The sequence below is a fragment of the Amphiura filiformis genome, chromosome 20 (assembly GCF_039555335.1).
Source record: "Amphiura filiformis chromosome 20, Afil_fr2py, whole genome shotgun sequence".
Lineage (NCBI taxonomy): Eukaryota > Metazoa > Echinodermata > Ophiuroidea > Amphilepidida > Amphiuridae > Amphiura > Amphiura filiformis.
Window position 1 is genome coordinate 60,141,682 of NC_092647.1, and position 25,939 is coordinate 60,167,620.

At 34.7% G+C, this 25,939-nt stretch overlaps 1 protein-coding gene across 1 annotated transcript in view; it reads left to right on the forward strand.

The window, feature by feature from the left end:
• Positions 1–9,600: 9,600 nt before the first annotated feature.
• The window catches only part of LOC140142489 (uncharacterized), a 75,180-nt gene continuing 58,841 nt past the window's right edge, over positions 9,601–25,939 (forward strand). Inside the window, exon 1 of the mRNA XM_072164474.1 lies at positions 9,601–9,949. Within this exon, the coding sequence (XP_072020575.1) occupies positions 9,912–9,949 (38 nt within the window). The 5' untranslated portion in view covers positions 9,601–9,911. The remainder of the gene's footprint in view (positions 9,950–25,939) is intronic.

The following is a 25,939-nucleotide window of genomic DNA, read 5'->3' on the forward strand; positions in this document are numbered from 1 at the left end:
ATTGTTAGTGCTCAATTTGTGTAATTTTACATGGTATACTGGTTGTATCTATTATCTAACTTTACATTTTATATATGATACAATAAAATAATAATATTTGATTCAAAATCTTAAAGAAAGAGCACCATGTTTGTTTGTTTTTGGTTTCTTTTTCAAATTGTAAAATGCAGTGAATGAGATTATATAACATTTTCTCAAAATTAAAATCTAGAAACACTTTGCACAACTATTTGTGTTTTCTAGTATTGACTCTCATCAACGAGGACCGGAAATGTCTTGTTTTAATGGGTATGCAGTGGTATGAGAGAATGAATTTTTTTCTGAATGAAGCTGATGAAATGAAGGTATGTGAGGAAATATCATGGTTGGAAGGATGAATGGATGCTTTAACATATTGCTTGCTGAGCTGACGGAGATATAGCTTAGATTTTAAGGTAATTTCCGCTACTGTCTGGTTTCATTTTTGCAGAAAAAAGTACAAATTATGAAAAAGTTATCAGAAAGCCATGGTATTTATGAAATCTTTTTTTGAAATTGCAATTTTTGGATGTGATATTGTGAGAAGTGGTTACATTACAATTTCAAAGGAATGTTCTCAAAAAAGTCAGTTTCTCATAAAATGGTGGAAAAGTTACAAAAGGTCAAAATGTATGTGTAACTCCATGCTAACCAATATTTGCCCATCACTTGAATCTGGCCATACCCATCATGTAGGAATTAAATTCATATAGCTACTGCTATGAAAAACTTCAAAAAAGTACAAAGTATGTGTTCAATATCCTGTTCAATATGTTCAACATCATACAACGGAAAATTATTTGGCATTGATAAACAATTTATATTTCTTCCATTATGATTTAGTCGATGCATATTTCATTTTTCCCAATTTTGCAACATGGTGAAGGTAATAGACATGAGGCTATTTTCATTTAGATAAATAGCCTGCTTCACATCCGTGATGAATTAAATTGCAGAGTGACTGCATGAATCGGAAGTAGTCTAACTATTAGGTTTACTTTCTGACTCACATTTCATTAAGATTGAAGAAAATAGAGTTGCCAACAATGAGACTACAAAATGATGGTTTAATGTACTGTATAAGTGGTAACTTTCGTGATTGTTTTATTTTCGCTGATTTCGCTAATGGAGTTACATCCGTAAATTTAACACCTCACAAATATATGTTCAGATTGCAAGTATAGGGCAAAACTGGACATTCTTGAAGTAACAATCACCAAAAAATGTGTCTTTCACTCCCAATCGCAAAAATAAATGTATTCGAAATTTTTCACAAGGTTTTTATTTTCACACATTTTAAAGAGGCATTTCGTGAACCACAGCATCATCACTATTCTCAAAAAAGATTTTTATACCTATTGTAAACTTTCTTGCCGATTAATTTGTTTAACAAAAATATCATCAAATTTAAATTACCGTATTCGTCCGAGTATAGTCCCACGTTCGAGTATAATCCCACCCCCCATTTTTTTTTTTTTTTTAGAAATTGTAAAAAAAAAAAAAAAAAAAAAAAAAAGTTTTTTTTTTTTTTCGACATATTTGTGAACTGTCCCTGGAAAAAAAAAAAAAAATTCATAAACCTTTGTTTTAAAAAATAAAAAAAAAAAAAAAAAAAAATTTCAAAATACTTTGTATTTTTAATATGAAAATTGATAATTTGTCTTCATGTCATACTCTATTAATGATATCAAAAAGCATTGAATTTGAATGCATTTTTTTTTGAAAGTCCGAGTATAATCCCACCCCCAATTGTGAAAAATGTTCACATAAAAAACGGGTGGGACTATACTCGGACCAATACGGTACATTCTCTTATCTGGTACACCAGAACAAAATTATGACACAGTGGTTAAGCAATATAAAATTTCTTTAAACATGCAGTACTCACATTTTTATGGAGCTATGACGTTTCGAGACCTGGTGTGGTCTCTTGATCACGTATGAGTGATTCCAGATGCACTGCTGGTGTTTCTAGAAGATGGAGTGTTTCTAGATGTGCTCTGGATGATGTGGTCATAGGCGTGACTTAGATTGAATGCGGCGCCCTCCTCATTGTTCATAACTTTGTGAGTACTGGATATGTTTCAAGAAATTTTATATTACTAATCTGTACGAACTATCTTGATAAATCTCTTCAAGAATTTATGACATAATCATGCATAACTCGCAAACACAAAATCGGAATTGACTGAAATTTTAGGAATAAGCTTTTTTGTGGATATCTACTAAAAAATGTCACAAAAAGAGGGATCCTAGGGGGATGCTAGGATCACAAAATACTCCTTTAATATCAGAACTGCAAATTTAAAAGCATTGTTAACCCATAATAATGCAGTGCAGCTGTTTAAAATGCTCTGCGAATAAAAGAAGCCGTAAAACTGTTCAAAATAGTTCAAATCACACCAAAATAATACTAAAATGTACCATCTGCTGAAATATTACAAAACAAAAAAAAACATGCTTATTTCATCAGCGGTATGGCCCAGTTGCATCACATTTAATGTTAATATATTGGTCACTAATACAATGATTAAAATGTACTCTGAAATGATAAAACAATCTCAGCTAGTCTAGTAGTCAGAAAAAGGCAACCAAGCACATGGTTTGTCCTAGTTTGGTTAATTATATCAATATATTAAAGAAAAGTTAAAATATACCAAAAATAAAGAGTAACCGTACATAGCCATTTTGTATCAAAAAATGTTGAAAATTAAATAATTGTTACAGAAAAAATTAATAAATAACTGGCACCAATAATAGCCACCACAATTTTTTTTTTTTTAATTGACTTTTTTGTTGGAAATAGACAAAATTAATAATAATCATAATAATTAACAAAAACCTGACTGCCCCACTTTCATAATTCCACTAAATTAAAATAAATAATATCTTCTGGGCAACACAATAACATTATTACAGCCTAATGAACAGTTTCACACCTGAACTCTATTAAAACTTGACTTGTTTTAATTAACCTGTAATCAGAAGCCTAACAAACTTAACGAGCTAATATGTACTTTGACAGATAACGCACCTGTGTTAACATGCCATGTTAACGAGCTAATTCATTATGAACTATCAATGAACTTGGCTAGCTCATAAACGTATCAAGAGATTTGATTATTCAGATTATTAATATTATGGTTAAGTATAAGGATATTATTGGTGATAAAAACATGTAGAGAGTCCAGGGATAGTGATTCTTGATTGGGTGAGGATCTGGGCGGGGGGGGGGGGGCCTGGGACTTCGAAAAACTACCTGACTTTAAACCAAATTGGACGAAAACAGATCTGAAATTATACAATTTTTGGAAATGTTTTGCAAATTTTGCTAAAAACAATAAAAATTTGGCACTTTTTTCGAGAAAACTTTGAAAAAAACACCCCCATCTTGATCAACCAAATTTTCATGAAATTGAGGGCCATCAATAAACCATTATGGCAGACAATGGCACCCAGAGCTGCAGAGTCTAATCAAATTGGCTGAAAATGCACCCTGAATCTGCTTCACATCTCCATACCTTCATTTTCACTACCCTCCCCCCCACCTACGACACCGACCACCCAGGAGCCATCCCTAGGAGGCATCCCTTCCCTAAACCAATTTTCTGAATTTTGAGACCCATAGCTAAACCTTAAAGCCTTAACTGCCTCCATATCTCCATGCCCAGCTTTCCACTAAGAATCTCCCCCGTGTATAAAACAATTTTAAATAAAGGTAAAAACCATGGTAGACGTTTGATGCATTTGGATGTCAGTGAAGTGATCATGATTTGTTGGGAAGTATCATACAAATATGATGACCCTTTTCCGTAGTGAGATAACTCATCAAACATCATTCACTCACACTTTGCAAATATTATCTTTCCTGCATGCCCTTTGAAAATCACACTTTTTACAAGCTGTGTCATCATTTATACAGCCCCCTCTGAAGGTGTAATCAATTGAAATAAAGTAGTTCTAGACTAGAGTGGCAAGTTTTCTGTGATTTAAAACACTGAATTCCGCAATTTTCCGTGCATGGTTTTATATACTAAATTCTGTGATTTAATTTCAATTCCGTGTTCACATTTGGGGTAAAAAGAAGTTGCTTCCATTATCTTTTTAGTTGATTTAAGCCTGATATCTTTGAAGACGGACTTCTTTTTCATTATTTCAACCTAACATCTCATTATTTTTTATTCGTTTTTATTTTTCTTAGGGAATTTCCGTGAATTTCTGTGTTTTCCGTTTTTTTCTTAAATTCTGTGAATTTGTCAGTTTTTCTGTGACACGGAAAACTTGCCACTCTATTCTAGACCTTGCTCTCTTTCCTTACTCTATCTCTTTCTCTCTTTCCTCTCTCCCCTCATTCCTCCCCCTCCCTTTATATCTCTCTCGCTCTCTCTCCTCTCCTCTCTCTCTCCTCTCCTCTCCATCGCTAGCCTCATTAGCTATTTGCTGATTAGATTGAGTGCTTCTGGGCGGAAGTAGAGTAGGAGACAAATGAATGAATAAAGTGATAGTTGAGGTCACGTTCACATTGGTAGCAATATCACATGTGCTATCGATAGGAGCATGTTTATTACATGTGACACATTCCATCAAAACAAGGAACATTTTACTTTTTGAGATTTCGAAATAGTTGTAAAAATTAGAAAAGAAGCTTTAAAATTATGTTCATTTTTATACCATAAAAGTGTGATGTCAAGAGTTCTTTAAACATTAGTGTACATGTATATGTATGTCTGAAAGATAAAAAGCAATAAATTTATCCATTCTCCCAGCTTTGAAAAATTCTACTTTTCTTGAACAAGGTAAAAAAACCTTTTTTTATTCCACCCATTTTCAAACCATATCTAACATTAACAGTGTAACTAATAAGACTATTGAGCAGTAGAGTAGCCAGGGGAGGGCAGAGTGCCCCCTGAAAAAAAAATGAATAAAAAAAGTGCCCCTCTGAATAAGAAAATCTGGTGGGCACAGGTACAGAAAACAGGAAAGGAGCCCTTTTCACCAAAATTCACCCGATCATGGGCCAAAATAGTGTAAAATACCAAATACCACAATAAAGCACTTTGTGGTTTTTGTAATAAATTTCCTAAATCAATTATTCACATCTTTTGTGAATGTGATCATGCTAAACCTATTTGGGATAACTTTGTTCAAATTATTCAAGATAAACATGATATTGATTTTTTCCATTTCAAATTTTGATAATTATGATCTTTGGGATTTGTAAAGATAATTTCATTACATACTTAACTTAATGTGTAAAATACTCTATTTATGTTTGCAAATTTCAAAAAAAGAAACCTAATTTTGTGAGTTGTAAGGCTTTTATTAAAAACAACAGACAGACCGAGTATTTTATTGCCAAAAAAAGGGGAAAACTTTCTGTCCATTTCAAAGAGTGGAGGTTCAATTTTTAAATATTTCTTTTGGTATGCCTGTATCCTGTTTACTTTGTAAAGATTGGTTTTCAGATAACATGATTCTTTGATTAATATTCTTGATATATTGTATAGTTTAAAGTAGTAACACTTTGTCATTAATGCTGCATTTGTAATTCTTTGTGATCTTTAATGATTTTTGTGATTCTTCTCAATTGTTCTTTTGTTTTCTTTTTTAAAATAAAAGCACTGGCACCGAAGCGTGTGCACAGTGGAAAAGAGAAAAAATAAAGCCCTTTTCATAAATTGTTGTTTCATAAATTGTACAGCATCCTACATGTTACAATACATTTCATGTCTGAGGCTATATATAACCATGTTGATTCATACTTGACAGAAATAATATTCAAAAATAAAATACAGGCCATAAATAAATATTCCCTGTGAAGTGGTTACTTCCCATCTGTATTCACCATACAAAAAACACTGCTATTTTATTTTGAATATTTTTGTTCATCTAAAAATGAATTTAGTGATTATTTTAATTAGAGCACAAGTAATATAGTCAATGCTTGGTAACCTTGAATCCAGACAAGTCAATAATAGAGCGCGATGGATAATTCCGGAAGTATCATATTATCTGGCCTAGTGTTATTATCACACTCACATATCCTTGCTATAAGATGACAACCATGGAATGCGCTCAAGCTATGTACTCTACTCCAATATAATTCAGGTGTGAAGATTTTGCAAATTTGATAAGAACCTGAGTTTAAATAAAGGCCATAATATACAATTTTGGTCAAATGTGATTTTGTTATTATTTATTATTAGGATATTATATTTTATTATATTACTAACAACTGTCAGGAAGGTTTTCTGGTGAAAATAATGAGGTAAAATGAAAACCCACCTATTATCGTGGCTGCTTAACTGTCTTATTAAAGCCTTAATGTACGATTTCCGTCAAATTTTTATTTTGTTATTCTTTAATCAAAATGTTGAAAAAATATTAGTAATAACTGCCCAGAAGGGTTGCTGTCCATTTTAAGTTGAAATAACAAGCCAAAGTGAAAGAAATCACACTGGTTATTTTGGCCATTTAACATGCAGTTCTATGGGAGGACAAATTATCATAATTTTTTAAATTATGATAATATGTTGAACTTTTCTCTGTTGACTTACAAAGACAACAAATTTGGCCGATTCCATTTAGGTGCAAGTTGGGACATGTGTAAACATTACAAATATGCAAAAAATCAGGTTTGAAAAAAAATAACCAATTTCATATTATAAGATCGTACATTATGGCTTTAAGGACTCGGATAGAGACATTTGCACAGTATTTTTGTGGGACCTGTGAGTACATGAGATATAAGGAATATGTCCTGATGATATCAAATAATGTTGATTTTTTTTCGCGATAGTACAAATAGCGATAGTACAAATTTTATGAAAAATGATTAAAAAATTATATGTTTGACATTTAACAGTCCTCGAAGTAAACTTTATAAATCTAATGATATGTTAATTAAAGTGTATGTAACTGAAGTGAATAGCCGGCCATCATATGAAAAGTTTTACCTTTTGTATTGAAGATATACATTTTTGTCCCCAAAATACCTAAAATTCCATCAAATATAGGCATATGACAAATAATTTCACTTTATTTACTCCAAATATCAATATCATTATTTGATGTGCTTTCCAGTTCTTAATCACCTGATGTTGACTCTACAAAAACAGAATTGCATATTGATCAATATGCAACACATTGTAAAAATAACGCAAGTATTGTTTTTAAATTTTTCTCTCCTGATATAAATGGATATTTTGTTATGAATGCTATTCCCATATTCCCTCTTGTTATTGCAATTATAACAAGATTTGGAAACATCTACTTGATTTGGTTAAGTTGTACACATCCGGTGCATAATACCAACCTAAATGGTCGTAGTCTTTAGCGAAGACCTGCTTTTTCTCTGATGTGTGCAAAGCGCAATGGTTGAGGGTACTTTGATCAATGCTAATTGTGAGTGAATAAGCTTGAAATGTTTGCTAAAATGACCTGTTGATCAGTGGCGTGTCCAGGGGGCTTTGGGTGCTGAAACCCCCACCCCTCCCCGCACTTTGTTAAAAATCATGTAAAATTAGGATTATTAGGATTTTAGCCCTTAAACCCCCCGCATAAATCTGAAAGAGGGGCTGAGGCCCCCCATAAGAAAAATATCCTGGACGCCAGGGGAGCTGGTACATGCTCCCCCTCCCCTAAATATTTTCAGAGATAAAATGGAGATGACAAAGAATTAAGTGTATTAAAATGACTGAAAATGGGACAAAAATTGACAAATGGGGATGAAAATTTGGCTTTGCCCCCCACAATAGGACACAAAATATACAGTAAAAGGCTGGTTATGCTGCTACCTGTTGATGAGGTGGAGGTAGTGATGTTTCTCTTTGTTCTGTGTAATACCTTCATAATAATACAATGCAGCATGCTGACTAACCCAACACTCATGACACTTGTCTTGTTTGGGTTAGACTACTCTGTGCAGTTGCAACTCTATCAATATGTGTTTAAAATATGCACTTTTTATCAAAAATTATGAACATATCATCTTGCAATCTGCTATATTCAGTATCTTGCAATCTGCTATCTTCAGTTGACAGCAATCTGCTATCTTCAGTAGGCTTAGATAGCAATCTGCTATCTTCAGTAGATAGCAATCTCATATGGAAACCTTTTTAGTGAAAAGGACCCTATCAAATTATTAAAGCCTGAACGCACAGGTCATGCATAGTGAACACAGATCAATAATGAGCAATGAAGCCCTACACTATCGGTCAAATTTTTCATTTGACATACGACTCGTTTTTCGCTATTTTAACCACTTTATATTGTGCTTTATTGCCAACATAAACATACCTTTATTTTGTATTACTTATTTTTCAATATTGTGGTAACAGAATAATACAAAAGTTAAAAATTTAATTACATTTTATGGCTATCTTCAGTAGATAGAAATCTGCTATCTTCAGTAAATAGCAATCTGCTATCTTCAGTAGATAGCAATCTGCTATCTTCAGTAAATAGTAATCTGCTATCTTTGGTAGATAGCAATCTGCTATCTTCAGTAGATAGCAATCTGCTATCTTCAGTAGATAACAATCTGCTATCATCAGTAGATGGTAATCTGCTATCTTCAGTAGATAGCAACCTGTTATCTTCAGTAGATAGTAATTTGTGGTCTTTAAATATAGCTTTTAGTTGATGGCATAAATGTCTTTGGCTGAGCAAGTTGGGACTACTTGGTACACACAGTGTTACATAGCTGTACTGAACTGATGCATGAGCATTCATAACCAGCAACAAGAGCTAAGATTAAGCAAGTTGGGACTTGGAGTTGAGCTACTTGGTACACATAGATGTACTGAACTGATGCATAGGGCAGCCCAAAGAGCAAAGGCTATGAAAATTGGGACTTGGAGGTACTTTGTGCACATAGCGTTAACATAGCGGTATAGATGCATGTAGGGCATTATAACCAGCACCTGGAGCCAAGACTAAGCATATTGGGACTTGACTTGAAGCTACTTGGGACACATAGCATTAATATAGCAGTACTGATGCATGTAGGGCATTATAACCAGCCTCAAGAGCCAAGACTAAGCATGTTGGGACTTGGAGTTACTCAGCTGGTGGTACACATAGCGTTAGCGGTACTGATGCTTGTAGGGCATCAGTCCTAAGAGCCAAAACTAAGCATGTTGGGACTTGGAGCTACTTGGTACACATAGCGTTAGCGGTACTGATGCATGTAGGGTATTATAACCAGCCCCAAAAGCCAAGACTAAGCATGTTGGGACTTGGAGCTACTTGGTACACATAGCGTTAGCGGTACTGATGCATGTAGGGTATTATAACCAGCCCCAAAAGCCAAGACTAAGCATGTTGGGACTTGGAGCTACTTGGTACACATAGCGTTAGCGGTACTGATGCATGTAGGGCATCCCTTTCTTCCTCTGTATATTGATTACTTGAATGCAGCCTTGAAACGCCACCACAGCATGAGAATTCCATGCCTCCATGTCCACACTATAGATGCCGTGGATGCACCAACCATTGGCTTGTTAATTTTCCCCCTCAGTGCTATCAGATGTTTAAAGTGCTAGAGAAAACTGGTTTGTATGGCATCTAGCAACCTGGTGTTAGAACCCATGGTGGTCCTCAAACGGTTAAAGTGTATCATACCAATACTGGATGATAAGACCAGCTTGGTAGCTAAGATGCATGGTGGTGGAGGAAACATGTGGTGTTACTTCAGTATTAGCAAGGATGATATCTTGCAAGTGTTAAGGATGCTATCTTGCATAGCCATACAGTGATGATAAACACAGAGATATAACTGTAACTGTGTTGTAGTGAATCTACACAAAAGTGATGTATTTTTTTAGCATAGAACCGTTGAGTTTTTGCTTGTCACCAATGGATATACCAAAGTTGTGATTTTAGCGGATAGGATGCCGTGGGTGGAACAGTTCCACATCGATGTGCCATTGTAAGTTATATTTAATGTCATATTTTTTTTTTACAAATAGTTTTTATTTATTTTGTAACAAGTGTTTGAAGTTTTATGTTAAAAACTTATCAAGTGGGTGGGGGTGTGTGGGGGGGGGGGTGTATGTTATAAATTGGTATATTTTGCTGTCTACTGAATTGTGAATACTACAATGATTGTATCTGTAGATTGTCTTATTAATTGACAACAAAGATGATGGTGATGTTTATGATGACGATGGTGACATTGATGATGATGGATGCTGGATATCTTCAGTATATAGCAATCTGCTATCTTCAGTAGATAGCAATCTGCTATCTTCGGTAGATAGCAATCTGCTATCTTCGGTAGATAGCAATCTGCTATCTTCAGTAGATAGCAATCTGCTATCTTCAGTAGATAGCAAATCTTCAGTAGATAGCAATCTGCTATCTTCAGTAGATAGCAATCTGCTATCATCAGTAGATAGCAATTTCCCACTTTTTTTTATTTTTTTTTTTCTTTATATCTCTATTTCAATTTGGGCATATATTTGTAAATTGGCCGCCCCACATTTGTGATGGCCGCCCCACATTTTTTAACCTTGCTACGGCCCTGCTGTAGTTGATGTAAAGGAGCACTTGAATTTTGGTAATATTTGCATCAAGGAATACTATTTGCCACATGGGTGGGAAGGGGTAGTCTGCCCCTCCCTCTCTTCTTACGTCATTGTTCCCAAATTTATTCCATGAATTTCTGTAAACACTCCTCCGTCTTTTTCCTGTTCTACCCTTAAAATAAAGCATTCCATCAATTGGGACATTATAAGTTAACCATTTGCCATGAGTCTTGGTTTAATTACACAGGACAAAATACACCCACACAAGTAATTCTCTACTCCAATCTTGTCTCATACATTCTCATCTGACAGGAAACAGTTCTTCAACTCCAATATATTTATACAGTCATAAAATGAACTTAGCATTGTGTTGGGTACAACAACTCATACCCTACAAGTTGAAGTCAATGTTTGAGTTGCCATTGTTGAATAAAGGTGAATGAACTGTGGCATTGGAGATGATGTCATTTTGGCTCATTGTGCCTTGATGAGGCAAAAAAAAAAATTTGTTGTGTTGCCCTCAACTGTCCGACCCTAAATCCTGAAAAATCAGGGTCGCATTTTTTTTCTGAATGATGATTTTTACAGATTTGTTAAAAAAAATCAATGTTTTTTAATTTAAATTAATATTTTATTGTAAGACTAGTCTTTAATTGATGTCTAATAGGTATCCAGCAGTCAAAATTGTCCCCTAATTGAAGAAGCATTATTTAAAATTTGAGGGGATTTTTAAGAACTGAAGGTTTAAAAAAAAATATATAATATTTTTTTGGCCTGATGATGCTACCTGGTACCAAGTTGGTCTTGTAAAAATGTTGTGGTTTATGGTGACAACCAGTGATCGGACGACGATGCACCATAACCGCAGAAAGTTTTAGATAACATTAATTTGTGGGGGTTTTTTTGTACATACTTTTTGTGTCAACATTATTTACAGAATAATAATTAAAATCATGCTAAACTATTAATATTAAAAATGACAACTATGATATTTATGTGCTCCACTGCAAATCCTGAAAAATCAGGGCCGCAATTTTATTTTTTTTAAATTAATATTTTATTGAAAGACTAGTCTTAAATTGATTATCTAAAAAGTATCCAGCAATCAAAATTGACAAATTTCCCAATTGGAAAAACCATTATCCACTGACCGACCCAAATTTCCCATTTGTCCACTTGAGGGCAACACAATTTTTTTTCTTGGTCTTAGTGTAAAGCTACCATAAACTTGTAACATAGAAGAGATTACAATATCTTGATACAATAATTGCTCTGACTGAACTTGAAAGTGCATCTACCTTATTACATCCATACGTACGTCGTCTTCAATTCCGCTTCCGATTCCGGTTGTTTCATTTTGCCGGTATTCAAGTACACACATGGTGTACATGCGTATTTCAATGCCATGAGTGTGAATGAGTGTGTGTAATTAGTTTTCATGTTTAATGTCTTGGTGATGTACATTCAGTAGGATATGGAGTAAGAAAAAAAATCCTTTAAAAAAGGAATGGGGCGCCCAATGTGAGCTTGGACGTGATATGGTGAATTCCATGGTGTGTAGATTTGGTATTATAATGATTTTTCTAGGGAAGAGTAGAGAAAAAAAACAGTTGCCCTATATCAAATATCTTGGAAATGGTTGACATATAATAAAAAGCAATCATGGATAAGAGGGGTAAGCCGACTTTCAAGGCAAGATTTGATGAAAATACCTGAAGATTAAAACAGTTACCGATTACTGTCTATGCACATTCTCTATGGCATGGCTAAAAGTTTCTTACTGATATTGTGGAGGTGTGTACTTGTCATTTAAAGCCTTAATGTACGATTTCTGTCAAATTTTAATTTTGTTATTCTTTATTCAAAATGTTGAAATAGTATTAGTAATAACTGCCAGGAAGGATTGCTGTCCATTTTAAGTTGAAATAACAAGGTAAAGTGAATGAAACCCCACTAGTTTTTTTGGCCATTTAACATGCAGTTCTATGAGAGGACATATTATCATAATTTTTTAAATTATGATAATATGTTGAACTTTGCTCTGTTGACCTACATAGACAACAAATTTGGCTGATTCCATTTAGGTGCAAGTTAGGACATGTGTAAACATTACAAATATGCAAAAAAATCAGGTTTGAAAAAAATTAACAAATTTCATATTATAGGATCGTACATTAAGGCTTTAACATGGTTTAGTTCCACACCTTACACTCTTTATTGACTATTCAACTAAAAATTTATAAAAAGGTTTATTTTTAGTGTTATTAATATTTTTCACTTTTATTGCTGTTCAATTTCAGGATTTATTTTTGTCCCCTGGAAAAAACACCTCTGCACAGAAAGTGATGCTGACACTGGTCATGATCATTGTAGAAATGGACAATTCTATCAAAATGATGGACAAACCTAAATTTCAAGCATAGATTCAACCAATTCAAGCAGCACTTTATAACTAACTGTCCAACCCAACAGTCCAATTTTTTGCATGAGTTTAACATGGGGGATAGGCATACTTGCACATAGAAACCGGAATCCAAATAAACTCATCCTATATGTTATGTATATCTGTTGTTAAGCAAAAGGATGCAACATGTTATTACCATGGTATTGTGTCAATAGACACTGGAGGATATGACTAATTAACTCATCCTCTCAGTATCTTACTACTGGGATGGTTGGTTTCAAAGGACATTCCGTGGGTTTACTCAGTATCTGTTCATTTACAGAACGAAAGTTGGATTTTTAATAGCTGTACTAATTTCTCTTGTGGTTTGTCCATGACTTTTAGAGACAAGCAGATTTTGAATCTGTTCTAGTTCCATGCATATACCACATATACACAAAAGGGTCCCACTTTTGTACAGCAGGTAGGGAATCACCACCCAGTTGTGAAAATCAGAAGTTTTTATATCAATTTGGAAATCGGAGCCTTTCCCTCTCCCGGTCCCCTGTCTAACTTGTAAATTCTCTGCTGTAGAAATTGGAAAGTATGGTTAACTTTGGTAGTCCACGCTGGGAGAAGGTGGTTTACACTTACCATGCTTAATACAGCCCTAGCTTACAGAAGGAGTTATTGGCAGTGTTTTATGAAATAGACATTAGATATTGTGATCAAATTAGCCTATATATAATTATTGATCATTTGGCGGTGCAGCTAGACAAGGCTATTTTGTACAGAAAATCGATTGTATACTTGCGCAACATTGATTTACAAGAAAGAAATAGTTTCTTCAAAAAATAAATCCAATTATCTTTCTAGAATTGATGGCTATTATCATATGGAATGACTATATTAAACAAATAAAATGTTCAGGCTATAATTTCATAATATCATGCAAGATGAAGATCTCATCAAATTACATTTGGTCGTCCTTCGCCCTGGCTCAAGATCGGCAATCACCACGACCATATTTCCTTGGTAAACGAAGCAAAACGTTTACTCGGTGGTTTTGTCATTAATATAATTATGGTCTAGCACTCATGCCAGCAATCAAATGAACCATTCCTGATATATGCCACGTGTGCAGGATTGTGTAATTTGTATAACATAAAAAGGATCATGTTTAACGTGATCTTGCTGACATGCTGGAACTTGCACGGTTGTGCGGTGGTCTCCACAACGCAATAAGACATTGACCAATTTGGCCGTTTTGGGGCATTTAAAAAAATTTAGTTATCTTATTTCATTGATTGTGCTTTGTGTAGTATCATTATGGGATTATATGATTGATATATTTCCAACATGCAGCAACTTGTAAAGTGTCAAATTCATTATCCTAATAATTTTAGATGACATTGACCCACAGTATCCTCTTCATTTCTTGTTCCTTTGTTTTGATCATACTCTTGCATGGCCGTATAGATGCCATCATCAGTGATTCGCAAAATCAAAAAATTATCAAAAATTTAGTTTTTGCATTTCTGTAAAGAATATAATAGCAGTGCTAACATGCTCAGCAAGTCATATGACCCAAAATGAACTATATAAAAAGAGTACAATTTGTCATTTCACTCAATTTAGGAGCAGTTGTCCATACAGACACTAATATTGCAGCTATACATCCAACGGAATGGAGCCTCACAGTTTTACCACTACTCATGGTACTCTTTTCTTCCTTTTTGTCAATTGTTCAAATGAAAAAAATGCATTGTAAGACTTAGGCGACAAAAAACGAAAACCCTGTTCTACAGGCCCGAACGACCCAGATTTTGAACAAATTGGGGACAAAATTTTTCTGTACATATCGTTATGAATTCGGCAGAGTGACGAATCGAGCATTTTGAGCAAAATGAGTTACTGTATGCTTGTGATTATGTATCAGGCGATCTTTCATTTCCACCAAAAATTAATGATAAAGCTTACTTCCCGACGTGGATATTGAAATTGTGATTTGGACGAATCGCGCCAAAGTGCGATGAATGAATTTGACCAAAAGACGAATCGTATACTTAGCTGTACAAAACAGGCTGATAAATTGTATAGTATAGCTGGAAACTCGGAATTTTTTATATTACATGTCATATACTGTTATTTTTGATACCAATGGGTAGCTATAGGTATCTTCTATCCAGTGATAGCAAAATAAGTGCAGACATTCCCACCATGATATCGCTATGGCGTAATTATGTCAGAGCGCCGTCAAAAATTGGGAAATCACAGAAAATTATACACAAAATATAGGCCAATATTGTTATATCTACTCTAAAAAATTCTTGATTTCAACTGGAGTTTTCACTAAATATTACGGATGACTAATTATAACTTATATACCAAGTTTAGGAGCTATAGCCTTAGGACAACCAGCAATTTTAACATAAAATCCCCAAATCAAGGATGAGTGCTATAGTTTACACGTAGTTGAATGCGGATTCGTCCCCATATACATCTCTTTGCGAGCGGTTGACACTTTTTGGATTTAGCATAAAGCCGAATAGCTGTAAATACCTGTTTTGAGGAAAGTATCGATTGTTTCAGAACTTGCGAATATTGCAAATAATGAGGGTACATTCACTTCTATAATATACATTTCAAATGAGTGCTCACGAATGTTCTCATATTTTAGAAGGGCCGATGGAATGGTACCAATATTTTCAAACGCCGTTTACTCAGAACAGCGATTTTACGGATTCGTCACTCTGCCGTATTCATAACGATATGAATGCCGACCCAAATTTCAGAAATTCCAGGGACAATTTTTTTTTTTATTTTCTCAAATTACAAATTATAATTATACAGATTGTGGTTATTTTTTTGGTTTCTTTTTTCATCGCCTTATCCTTCTCTTTTAAGATATTCCTACAATTGCTAATCAACAAGGGGCAAATATTTGTTTTAGATAAGTTCATCATGCATTAATGGCTATGGAATTGAATTTTTGGGTGTAGTGACCAGGGGCCAGTTTCTGAAGAAAAGTGTCCCCTGGTCAGCTTAATTTAGATGTGGGCCTTGGTGCTCAGTACATAGAAGCTTACTGATACTGAAATCCCTAAATCTCTAGAATGCATGGTGTCAAAGTTATGAACTTTGTGAATGTCAATTTTCTTGTGTTTTTCTTTGTTTTTTGCTCCCTATTTTTGCCTAAATTACTTAAAGCCAACTTTGGTCTCAATCCATCAGATTGTGTCACATAATTATTTGAATCTACTTGAAAATAATATAAATATAAAAAGTACTAATATCCCTAGTTTTGGTTCAGTGGTTCTTGAGAGGCCAAATCTGTCAATATGGTATGGCGAACTTTATAGGAGCGTACTATCTATATGGTGGGAGTGTTACTTTGTCGTATACATCCACCGTAGGCTACTGGGTAATCATGGTAATAAATCAAAAGTGCGTACACTCATTGCGGGTGTAATTAGCATACAGTAGCATTTCATATTTCCAAGTAGTTCATATTCTTCTCCATTCCTAAGCTTTCATAGATTAGCCAGCTATATTACCATGATTACGTTGACCATGGATGATCATCAAGATATCGCTAGTCATTTTCTTAGAAAGGTGACTTTGTTTAGCGAGATCTTCTTTTGTTGATGTTTTGCCTAAATTGACCACATAACGTGTAGTGTTACTCTGTATGATCACGAACAGCAAAGAGAGGTGTTATGATAGATGAGAGTAATGTATAATTTACATCTGCTTTTAGCAAAATTAAACTCTTTGTAATGCCATATTTCTCAGAAAGGCCCTTTGTTTCAATCATGTCACTGCAATTATGCTATTGTATATCAGAATTTCGAATAATTTTAAAGCATATCCTATTACCAAAATGGAAAGTTGAAATCAAATTGGAAATTGTTACTAATACTAGTGAAAAGAAGGTTATTTAATCTGTGTGATACAATTCATTTGCATATAAGGCAAACAGAACTTTTATGTGCAAGTAATCATTGAGGGCATTTTTTTGCAGAGTAAAAATAGTATAAAGTAATGGTGAAGATTAAATACCTAACGAAGAATGCTTTTATGATAATAAAATAACACATAAAATGCTTTGAAGCAGTTTGCTTTTTCAACTGATAGATAAATAATGGAGGTTGAGCCAATTAAAGCTATTACTATTGCAGTTCCGCCATTATGCACTATGTGGGAGAGCCTCGAACTGGCAGCATACATGAAAGGAAGAATTATGTAACCTTACACAGAACGTTATGACTAGTTCAATTCCCATTCATGTATGCTGCCAGTTCGAGGCTCTCCCGCACATAGTGCATAATGGCGGAACCGCAAGTAGCTTAATAGTGTACGATCTTATATGAAATTGGTTGGGGTTTTTTTAAACTTGATATTTGTAATGTTTACACATGCATAACCCAACTTGCACCTAAATGGAATCAGCCAAATTTGTTTTATTTGTAGGTCAACAGAGCATTATGAGATAAAGTCATAATTATGACTTTATAAATCCGCCATAGAACTCCATTTTAACTCCATGTTAAACAGTGTGGTTTCTTTCACTTCACCTTGTTATTTTGGTTTAAAATGGACAGAAACTCTTCCCGGCAGTTATTACTAATATTATTTCAGCATTTTGGGTAAAGAATAAAAAAAATAAAAATTCACGGAAAATTGTACATTATAGCTTTTGCCCAGAAAACAAATCACCGCACTATCATATGGCTTACAGCTAATATGGGGGTGGCATACAATAATTCATTTTGAGAAATGAGAACAGGTCACCGTTGCAACTTGTTTGGTCAGTGGTTAGTGGGGTGGTTTACACTTCACATAATTTGAAATCTAGAATTTTGACAACATTTCAGGAATTCCTAGGCTTTCAAAGTACAAGTAAAATGAGAAATGTACTTTTTAAAATGTAATTCTGATGAAAGAAACCTGTTATTCTGTGTAAAGAACTAGATTGGGTCTCTTTAAAAGATTTAAATGCATTTATGGGGATTTTGTGGGGGAAATGACATGTTTAGGGAAGTTTTGTTCAAATCAGATGAGATGACAAAGGCTGTACAGCTCATTATATAAGGTGCTCTCAATGATTGAACTCATTTCTGGTGTAGATGCGATTCAGACTGGGAGCAATAAACTAATATGCAGGAGGTGATGATGCATTTGACCACATAGGAAGCTTTCGGGACGTGGGTTACATATAGACTACATAATAGGTATGTTTGTGCTAAATTTGTTACACTTTTTGTATTTAACCATTTTCAATTGAAAAACAATCAACTAAATATTGTATTCAACCAATTGCAATAAAAAAAAAACAATCAGGAATTGTTAAACAAGTGAGAACTTTTCATTGCAGGCCAACATTTTATATAGTATTTCCAAATTTGTATTTTTATCACTTTTTATATCCATCAAGCGAGCATTCTCTACTTGTTATTTACATGCCATGACAAGTTCCATTTTATTGTAAGTCTACGGTGATCCCTGTTGTTTTGACCGGATAAAGTGTCTGCCTGTACACTTCTATCATCATCACACAGGTAGCATCTATGGCACAGAAAACATTTGCTTACTGCAGATGTAGCGTTCTATGATAGCCGCATTCAAAGATATTCATTTATCAGTTTACTGCATCAACTTCTTTTTGGTCATGGAAAGTCATGTGGCTTGGGAGTGTCACAAGATCATTTTAAATAATTTTCTTCTTTTAATGAGATTTAAAATACAAAATGTATTATTTATCAGATGATTTGAAATTGAAACCCTTTCAGAAGTAATGTGTTTAAGCGTGACCCAGAAATTCTAAGACAAATGTTTTGTGTAATGATAATCAGTGATAATGTTGTACTGTAGCGACATTGCTGGAAACGTTAAAATGGTCCACTTTTGATTGACAGAAAGAATAGCGTGCAAGGTTTGCTTGTGTGCCTCTACATATAATGCATATGTGGGGAGTTGATATGTGTGTGGTGCAGTAGGTGTGTGTGCATACACATATATGGGATGTCAGTGGCGTAGCCCGGATATTTCAGAGTGGGGGTAAAGAGGGGACAAGGGGGAATTTGACAAAAATGGGCCAAAAAAAAAAGACTTTTAAGCCAAGAAATCTAAAATATTATGGCAGCCAGCATCAGGGGTGAGCAAGGTGAGGGAGCAAGATGTCATCAGGAGGTAGCTGACCCCCTTTTCTATGCTACTGGTGTTTTTGTGTGGTATGATATTGCATCATCAGCTTGTGTTTGCTGGGATGGACTGTTAAATGTCAAAATGTCAATTTCTAATCATTGTCATAAAATTTGGAGTATATTACAAATTCTATTTGATATCAGAAGGACATTCCTCATATTCAGAATGCAATTTGGTGTGTCTGATATGTCACGGTTCTCAGGTCCCACAAAAATACTGTGCTAAGGTGGGTGACTGAGCCTTTAACCTCCCTTAGGGACCATTCACAAACACTTGTAAGGGGGACCTGATGCAAAAAGGGGGGGCCCTGAAAATTGTTCACCCTCCTAAGGGGGGGCCCTGAAAAAAATGACCACAAATTTTTCAGGGAAAATTGAGTTTATATGCTTTTCTATGGGGTTGACCGATAATTTTCATGTCAAAAAGCGGGGCCCTGAAATTTTCGAGGTCTGTAAAGGGGGGGCCCCGAAAAAATTTTCGTGATAAAATTTTTTTGCATCAGGCCCCCCTTACAAGTGTTTGTGAACGGTCCCTTATTTAAATTAAATTTCATTAAAATGTTTTATCAAAACCAAAACATGATTTATAACGTTTTAAAAACATGTTTGTGTTTATAGGGATGTCACACAGCTCAGGCTGTTTGCTTTACAATATAATATATATATATAATTCTGCTTTTATAACAATATTTCAAGCATGTCAAAAATGGTAATATCTTTTTAAACAAACAATAAAAGTTTAAAACCAATTCATTAGCAACAAAAAGCCTGTCATCCTAGGCTCAGGTGGCACGTTACAGAATTCCGCATAGCAAGAAAAAAAAAGTGACCCAATTTGATTAGCATTATATTATGCTGCAAGTCTAAACCAAAAATGGTTGTTACACTGCTGTACATTTACCTCATATAATTTTTCACACTTTTTGAGCCATATGTATCTGCTGATTCCAAGCAGACTGACGTGTAATTTGGATGTCACCAAGCCTAGACTAGGCATGTTTGTTCCCTTGTATAGAGGTAAATGCTTGGACAATTTAGCAGTGATACAAATTGACAAGTATTCCATAGTCTGCTCCCGTCAGCAGAGTGTTAAGTATTTTGTTTACCGCGCAGAGTCTTGAGACTTGTGACATTTTCGTAACATGTTTCCGATCAAGTGTGGATGAACCTTTTCCAAGAATTACTGGGGAAGCTAGAGCTCACCTTTCTCAACTGTTACACGATTCTTGTCTGCTCGTGGATTATTTTACTCTAGACTGTGGACATTGCATGTAGAAAAAAACACAGGGTATCAACCAAATTGATCTTAGCCAGTAGGTCCAATATCCCGGCTCATCTGAGAGACAGTTTAAATGCCAATGATATTTTCGTGTGGTTTTTATTTTAGCATTTTCACAGTTAATTCTGCAATGTAACAAAAAAAACCACCTCATTTCTATTTCTCAAAAAGACTGCATGAAAATCAACTTTTTTTTCACTTGGCCGTAACTCCACTTGACAATTTGTGCACTTGTATTAATTGCATTGCAGACAAAAATTCATAAGGTTTGATCGACCGGATCCATGTGCGACGGATGTGTGCACAAATCATTGGCAGCTAGCTAATGGGAGCAAGTCAAAATGTCTGACTGCCCAATTAGAAATGGTGTATCTGTAATTATATATCATAGAGCAGATATGGTGTCTTGATGTAGGAGTACTACCCATTCCAGAAAAATACAGCAATAATTTTAGAATTAAAAAAATATTGTCCTGTTTTCAAGTGTTTTGCCACAAAAAACTTTAAAAAAATATTTTTTACACATGTATGCAATTTTGCATGATTGCAATTACAAAATACAAGGGTTGGTACAAGTCGAAGCATTCAAAATTTGGAATATAGGCTATGAGTTTGCTCATAAATTTAATATTTATGATTATCATAATTGGTTGTGTTTTCCAAACATTAGAATGCATGACCTGAAATTTAGTACAAGTCTGTGGGCTGTCACAGCATACAAAAAACACATGTTTTTGGCCCAAAAAAACAATGTGTTTTGGGACAAAATAATGTAAAATTGTTTTTCAGCACTTCGTGCATAATGGCACATCAAATACTGAAATTCACCACAGTTTGGGCTGCAGTCTGAAATTGAAATTTTTTTCACACTTTGCACGAAAAGCTCCCAACAAAAATGGCACAAAATATGCTCATCCCCTCAATTTTAATGCTTCTGCCACCAGTGATCTTATAAACCAGCATTTGCAGAGTTTTTCTTTGCTTGCACAATTTGAGAATACTCACTTAAAATACAGAGCTTCAGTAGATAGCACAATTTGCTATCTTCAGTAGATAGCACAAATGCAAACACCATGGATGCAACAAAAAACAACCACAGATTAAAACCATAATGTACCATTTCCATCCAATTTTAATATTGTATTTCTGTAACAAAAATGATGAAATAATATTAGTAATAAATGTCACGAAGGTTTTTCTGTTCATTCCATCGGGAAGGGTTTCTGTTCAAATAATGAGATAAAATGAAACTGTTTATATTGGCCATTTAACATGGAGCTCTGTGGAGGTTTTAATGTCATCATTACAACAGTAATTCATAACAAATATTCACATTCACAAAAAACATAACAAATTCTGCAGATTTCAGTTGGGTGTAAGTTGCCACATGTGTAAATATTACATGCCAAAAAATTGGGTTTGAACAAAACTGATTTCATTAAAAACCCCATACATTCTACAATATAATAGGTTTATCTTGATCTTGTTGTATATAAAATGGTCTAGATGCAAAATGCTCAACATGCCCTAGGACTTGAGACAGCCAAGTCACCTCAAAGCATCAAAGCAATTACATAAAGAGTTAATTAAAGCACCTATCGCTAATGAAGATTCCGGATGTATATGGTCAATTCCAGCCAAAGCGGGACAAAATTCTCTCTGGGGGCCATTTTGAAAATGTTTTCCTTTTCAATTCTAGACTTATCAAATGAGACGATCATATCTAGTGAATCATCAGGTGCACACTAAAAACTATGGGGTTATATTTTCCGTGGTCATTTTGAATTGACCACGTTTGGGGTTGTTTTGACCCTTCAAGGGGGTTGTACTGTTTTAATTTGACCACATTCACGAGGTCATTTTAGCCACGACGAACGTGGTCAAAAACATAGTGGTCATTTTGCCGATACCGTCGCGCATTGATATCACTTTCAATCTTCCGCTTTGAAAATCTCAATTCATAAATGAGTTTAAACATGAGCTGCAATTAATGTTTGTTGATTAATAAATAAAACTAATTTTTTGACCGAAGTTACCCAATTTGTCAACTTTATAATGACTTGCATTTGAACTATTTGCACACACGGTGTGCATCGGCTCACGTGGTAACATCAGCGCCATATTTGTTCTGATTGTGCAGCTCAGCGGATTGTCGTGTGTGCTTGTCTGCATGATGGAATATGAAAAGTTAGTTGAAAAGTGAGACTGCAAGGATGCATAGACCCTTGTCTATGCACGCAGATTCATTCAATTTCATGCTGTCGTGGCTGGTGTCTTGGCTGCAGTTGTTATAAGCTTATATCATGTAAGCTTATAATCGTGAACTGTCATAGGCGATGACTGACTGTGTGTGAGTGTGATACACAGATGCATTTTGCAGTTTGCTGTTTATGTAATGCTTTCTCTGTGCAGAAACACACTTATGTCCTGGTGGGACCAGCATGACCATAGGCCTACTAAAAAATCCAAACAACCCCTAAATGTGGTTATTGAGTAACCCTATAAAACAACCCTTTCAAATGGGTCATTTCATTTGACCCCGAAATGAGGTCATTAAGTAACCCAATAAGGCAACCCTTTTGAAGGGGTCATTTCATTTGACCCCGAAATGTGGTAATATTTTGACCCCAATGGGGTTACTATTTGACCCAAACACGTAGTCATTGCAATGACCCCGATCAATGGGGTCAAAATGACCCCGTTAGTGGTATGGTGTTTAGTTGATAACTATGCTGGGGTCAAAAATGACCCGTTTGGGTCATTTTTGACCCGTAGTTTTAAGTGTGTGGAAGTGCCATCGGATTGAAAAATAACTTTTCTTGCTAGACCAAATAAAGTGTTAAATGCGCATATGCATGTTACCCACGAATTCAAGCTTTTTTCACCTGTTGTACGCCATAAAATTTCACTTTCTTTAATATCTTTCAATATTTTATGTGTGACTCATATACACTAGAAATCGGTGAAGACTTTGAACGTAAAATAAAATTTTATTACATATATCTACAAAGAAATATTTTGGTTATTACAAATTTTAAGAAAGAACCAGGTGTACAGTTACGATTGTGTCAATTCTTTGAACTCTTTCCAAAGCGGCTGTCATTTAACATTACTGTATTATTTCGAAAGATTAGAATAAATGCTTCATATAAATATAAAGTTAGATTTGTATCTCGTCGCAGGATAGGGATCTCGGATGGATTCGTGGGTAACAGCGTCTGGAAAATAGCAATTCCTATTAATTTTTTTAAATAAAAATAAAAATTGCTTTTCCGTATGTCAATAATTCAGGCTGCAATGGCACTAAAATGAATTTTAATCAAAATACAAACTACATGGAATATTTAGAATGGATCATTATGGCATTTTGGGTATAAAACTTGTGAGAATAATGAAGTTGCCAAATTCAAATAGACAGAGCAAACAGTTTTATATTATTATTTTAGTAAAATCATTCAATATTTTCATGCAGCAATATTCAATTGTCTCGAGACAGCAGGAAAGCACAACAACGCAAAGAATAGACTCCGCATTGCCCCCACGATCATGAGGACCATTTAATACACATAAGCTTATTTATAATAATTTCACAATCTCATAGAAATTAATACTATATTGAGATAATAACAGATTTCATATCCATTAAACAAATTATATACATTGAGATGATTAATTGCAGCAAGCATTTGGAATTATTTATCATCTTCATATAAATCAATAAATACACGAATTATTGGACAAATGTGTACAAGCCAACCATATAGGCTGGACAAACAAAAGTTGACTTCTGAAGCACATTTAACCAAATTTCATCTTAAGCAAATCTTAAGCATATCTTAAACAGATACATCTTTGGATCAAACAGAGGATTGGATTGGAAAACAGCATTTTTAACTGCAATTAAATAATTAGAAATCTCCAAAAGAATAAACAATGCCAACACTATCAAGCGAACATTTTGTATTCAGCAGATCGGCATCAATGCTTAAACCATTTACTGATATATAATCCACTGGTATTTACAACCAAGTAAATAAAGATACTCCAAATAAGCAACAAAGCATTTATAACCCTGGTATAAAACCGCAGTAGAAAGGGAGGAAAGCATGAAGGCAACCAATAGCCCACTATAAAACGCAGTAGAAAGTGGAGACAATCTACTGACGAGATTCTTCAGGTTTTGAAGAAACTCCACCACCCTCTATAAAAGCGCAGTAGAAAGTGGAGACAATCTACTTACGAGATTCTTCAGGTTTTGAAGAAACTCCATACAAAGCTTTCAATAGCCCAATAAACACATTCAATACCGTAAAACGCAGTAGAAAGTGGAGACAATCTACTGACGAGATTCTTCAGGTTTTGAAGAAACTCCATGCAAAGCAATCAATAGCCCAATAAAACCAACCAATACCATAAAACGCGCGGTAGAAAGTGGAGACAATCTACTGACGAGATTCTTCAGGTTTTGAAGAAACTCCATACAAAGCTTTCAATAGCCCAATAAAACCATTCAATACCGTAAAAGCGCGGTAGAAAGTGGAGACAATCTACTGACGAGATTCTTCAGGTTTCAAGAAACTCCACCACCCTCTATAAAAGCGCGGTAGAAAGTGGAGACAATCTACTGACGAGATTCTTCAGGTTTTGAAGAAACTCCACCACCCTCTATAAAAACGCAGTAGAAAGTGGAGACAATCTACTTACGAGATTCTTCAGGTTTTGAAGAAACTCCGTACAAAGCATTCATTCCCCTTCTATAAAACGCAGTAGAAAGTGGAGACAATCTACTAATGATATTCTTCAAGATTTCAAGAAATTCCATACAATGCCTCTATTTTTAAGCATAAAGCAGCATAATTGGACATACCATTTTATTGGAGTATCTTTAACCATATTTAGTTACTGAATCACCCTTCCAGCTTTTGGGAGGGTGGGTGGGATTTTTTTTTTTTCAAGATCGAAGGAACAATTGCAAGTGCATCACTAGGAGAACTATGGACATAACAAAGGAATTAAAAAATAAGACGGGAGACCTGAATGGCTGCACACCACTAAAGTGACAGCTGACTGGACAGAAAAAACTGAGCTTGTTGCTATAACAACATAACAACAACCCCTAAATTAAAACTGAACTGACCAGGAGACCAAAACACTTTAAGTGTACTTGAGAATGCTCAAGTGGAAATAAGAGGATAAGCCTCTACACCTAGATGCACATGACAGCCTAATGTCCCCTGCTGCTGAGACAATCTAGTTTTTAAAAGATTTGCAACTTTAAAAAACGGAATTAACTCGTGTTTGACAGTTCCTAAGAACTAAAACACTATCAATACATTGTTAACTATAATTTAAGTAGGGATTCGTGGGTAACTAAAATGTTCGTGGGTAACACATATTTGAAGGTATGTAAAGGTTGGAAACCATCATGTGGTTATTCCTCCATTGTGTTTCAATGATTCCCGTTTCTCTAACTAATTGCATTTACCCAAAAAATGGTAATTTAGGATAATCAATCAAAACTTCA